The sequence below is a fragment of the Geospiza fortis genome, unplaced genomic scaffold (assembly GCF_000277835.1).
Source record: "Geospiza fortis unplaced genomic scaffold, GeoFor_1.0 scaffold171, whole genome shotgun sequence".
Taxonomy (NCBI): domain Eukaryota; kingdom Metazoa; phylum Chordata; class Aves; order Passeriformes; family Thraupidae; genus Geospiza; species Geospiza fortis.
The window spans coordinates 9,113,389-9,117,202 of record NW_005054313.1 but is presented as its reverse complement, the minus strand read 5'-3'; the positions used below and the strand labels follow the sequence as shown (position 1 = coordinate 9,117,202).

The 3,814-nt window shown below is 42.1% G+C and overlaps 1 protein-coding gene across 1 annotated transcript in view; it reads left to right on the top strand.

The window, feature by feature from the left end:
• The window catches only part of ETFA (electron transfer flavoprotein subunit alpha), a 36,004-nt gene that overhangs the window by 28,868 nt on the left and 3,322 nt on the right, over positions 1 to 3,814 (top strand). Inside the window, exon 11 of the mRNA XM_031055917.1 lies at positions 2,725 to 2,790. Coding sequence (XP_030911777.1) covers positions 2,725 to 2,790 — 66 coding nt within the window. The remainder of the gene's footprint in view (positions 1 to 2,724; positions 2,791 to 3,814) is intronic.

Genomic DNA, 3,814 nt, shown 5'->3' with positions numbered 1-3,814 from the left:
GAATTAGAGCAGCATCCAGGGTTCCAAAAAGCTGGAACTTGATGTTGGTGTAAAGCCATATCTGGCTCCTGAGAGGTGTGACACAGCCTTGGGTTCATCTGCTCTGTGCCTTGCTCTGTGCCTCCTCCTGCCCAGAGGAGCTCCTTGCAGAGCCTGCTGTGTGTGCTGCTGAAACTGCATTACAGTTAAGTGGTTTTTAGCATGGCAGAGCCCTGGGGTGCCCTCTGCAAGGGACTCTGCTCTGGGGTATCCAGCTCCTTTCTGCTTCCCTTCCTCACCTGCTGCACAGAGCCTGGGGCTACAGTCCTGACCTGGGACTGGGAACTCTGACACAGCAATGACAGGACTCAGCAAAAGGCCTGGCAGAAGTTACTGATTTCAGGGAAAACATCAGAACAAGGTTGTTACTCTGAAAAGAAATAAAGATTTGAATTTCTCAATGCTTTATGTCATCTCTGGATGACCAGTTGAATTCTCCTCAGGACAGCAGTGAACAGTCCTGAAGCTTTATCATTTAGACGTTGTGGGTCCTTTGGGTCCCTCCTACTGAACTGCAGAATAGATTAAAACTAAGATTTAAGCAGTCCTGTCCCTTTGACAGCACAGAAGTGTTGCTAAGAACCTGCTGTCCTATGTGCTCTCTCCATGAAGACATTGCTGAGGCGATCTCCTGTCTGGGTTAGAGCTGACTGGCAGCACCACTTGTCTGAACCAGGGAGCCCAAAGCACATAACCTGGGAGGCCATGGCCTAGATGCATAATAAGTGCTTTTAGACAAGCCTGGTGATTTACAAATGTCCTTTTAATGAAACATCCTTGTCTTTCCTAGATATTTTAATAGAATATATTCATAGGCATCTGGCTCCTGGTTAGCTGGATTCTTTCCAAAGATTGAACTTCACAATGTTAAGCAGACTGATAAGAGTATCTGGTAGTCTGGATGACTGGCACTTAATGAATTGCTCTAAAAAAAATCAAATTACTGTAATGTGTCTTTAAAAAGAGCTTGTATTAAAGACAGCATGATGTTAGAATAATTTCTCCTGTAACATCTGTTCTTTTATTTGGTATAATTAAAATACTGCATTCTTACCATGAGTTCTAATGTGGACATATTAGGTTACATTGCAGCTGTGGTTAAAATGGATTGACCTCCAATAGTAATCCACTTGGTAAAAGCCTGCTGAGGCCAAGGAGTTTCTGAGTGTGTTCACCAGCTGTGTGGTTTTGTGGAAGGACATGGACTAGATTCCATGATTCAAAGGAAGCCTTTTTGATAGGAAATGCTTCATTTCTGCTTTATTTCCCCTCCCCTTCAGTTTTTGCACTAGAGAGTTTTTTTATAAAAATACAGAAGAACTTAATAAATTTCATTTATTTATTCCTATTTAAAAAAACAGAGTGAGCAGAATCTGTGGTTGGAGAAACAAGAGAAAGCATTTTTTTCTTTAATTGCTGTAATGACTCTGAGGCCTGTGTGGCAGAAGCCTCTGTGCTCTGTGTTTGAACACCTTGGTTTGCCACTCCTGTGTAGCTCTGTGCATGTCCCACAGCTGGGCTTGGCTCTGCCATGCTAAAAGCCACTTAACTGTAATGCAGTTTCAGCTGCACAGTGGTAAGATTGGTTTTGATCCTCTTACCCTCCCTGTAGCCCCCCAGTATTATTTATTGAGTTAAATTAGATTTAGATTTTCTTAGATATGGAATACCCTTGGTATTTTTAAAAGAGCAATTCTGTTACTATTTGGGGCTGTGTCTTTTCTAAGCACGTGTGAAGTACCATCTTTTGACTGCTTTTGGTAGGTGAGCCCCTAACAAATTTTATGTGTTAATTTTCTGTTATTGAATGAGTTGGTGAAAAGTACTTTCCTTCGTTTTCTTCTGTAATATTAGTTAGCTGAAGAGTTCAGCTCTGACTGGAAGAACTGTCAGGGCCCTAAAATACCCTTGGTTTTGGGTGGATAATAGAATGGACGACTTTCAGCCCAAGGAGAAGTAATAGTTTTCATCTGTGAATAAAACAGCTGACACAGATCTATTTACCTATAAATTGCAATCTCTTTTGACTGTAAGGCTCTTTGGAGATGTGAAAGTGGAAGCCCCAAAGTGTAGAGCTGTTGGTGTAGCTGGTGTGCCTTCTGTACCCATCCTGTGTGGGAGTGGGCAGTGGGTGGGGAAGGGAGGCTTTGGGAGGGCTGGGTGAGGAACACAAACTGCAGATGTGCAGGGCACCAGCCCTCTGGGGTTCCTCAAAGGTTTATCCTGCTCTAAAGGGAGACTTTCAAAGGCCTAACACCTCAATTTCAGCTTTGAGCATTCTGTCTGAGGTAAAGACTCTTGAGGGGCTTTGAAGAGCCCTGCTTTGCTCTTCAGGCAGCTGCATTATCCATCTGTGGGTTCTCTTCCCTAATATTTGCACTGGGAATCTCCAGGGTGGTGGAGAACATGGATTGCCCTGGCCTTTAGCTGAGCATGTCGGATGTTTTTGATGCAGACGTTGTTTATTTTTTTCCCCTAATCTGTCTTTGCTCCTTCGGGATTCTCCTTTTGCAGTCACATTGCATCCCCAGGTGGGGAAGGGAACCAGCCATCAGCTGCCTTTAGTACTGGAAACTACTGTAATGTAAAAACTGCTGCATGTAATTGATTTGGGTTAAGGTTTGTGAGAGCTTAGTGAGACTGTGGCATGGAGACCAAAAATGTCTGTCTCTTGTTTTTTCCCAGGAACTTTACATTGCTGTGGGAATATCTGGAGCAATCCAACACTTGGCTGGAATGAAAGACAGCAAGGTATGTGAAGGTGAATGTACTAGAAGAGATTTTTGAGGAAGGAAGTGAGCTGACTCCCTTGCTTTTACATCAGTGCTTTAGATGGTTTTCGTATTTCCTGCTGCTTTAAAACACTCTTTGACAAAAAAAGATACTGTGGCAAAACATCTCATGCAGCAGCAAAACCTTTGCACTACAACCCACAGTGATCAGTGGAAGCAGCTAATTGACTTTGTTTAAAAAAACCCCACCCAAAGCACATATGCCTGAATTCTATACAATAGTTCCATTTGCCTGTATTCCAGACTATGACATATTAATTCATGCATAACAATGCACAATTTGAATTATGAACTTACTATTCCATAAAGTAAAAGATGTCTCTGACATTCCTGCATTTAGCCATTCAAATGGAAACCTGCAATAAAATGGCAGTAAAACTTTAAAAGGTTTAACTCATTAGCTGCCAAAGCAAATAATCCAAAATTGGAATTGCCAGTTTGGCCCACAGTGCAGTGTTTGAAAAGAGGAGCAGAGTTTTACCTGCTGATTGATACTATCAAATGGCAGACATCAAAAACTGGAGCTCCTGCCTCCCACAGTAATTTTTTAAAAAGGCTATGTGGTTTTTTTTTTTTTCTGTTTTCAGAGAAGGAACTTAACCAAGCCACAGTTTTGAATAGTTTATAAAGCTGAGGAAGAGGGTTTCAAAACTTTTCAGGTAGTTTCTTGTATTTAATGAGTGGGTTTGTGACTGGTAATTGTCCTCAAAACCAGCCTGTGTGGAAGGATGATCTCTGCTTTCTTACCATTTTTTTCCCTCATGTATTATATAAATATTTTGGGGGGGTAAATGATAAGCTTTCTAAAAGCAGGGACCTGAGTGGCGTTAGCATTAGTTGATGCAGTGGAGAAAAAAACAACAAAAATTCAAGATGTTAGGGTGTGTGTGATGGGCAGAGGTGAAGGTGTCTCTTGAGAAGTGGGAATTGTGGCAGTGTATTCCCAAGGGCTCTGGTGAACAGCACTGCCACAGCTTCTGCCA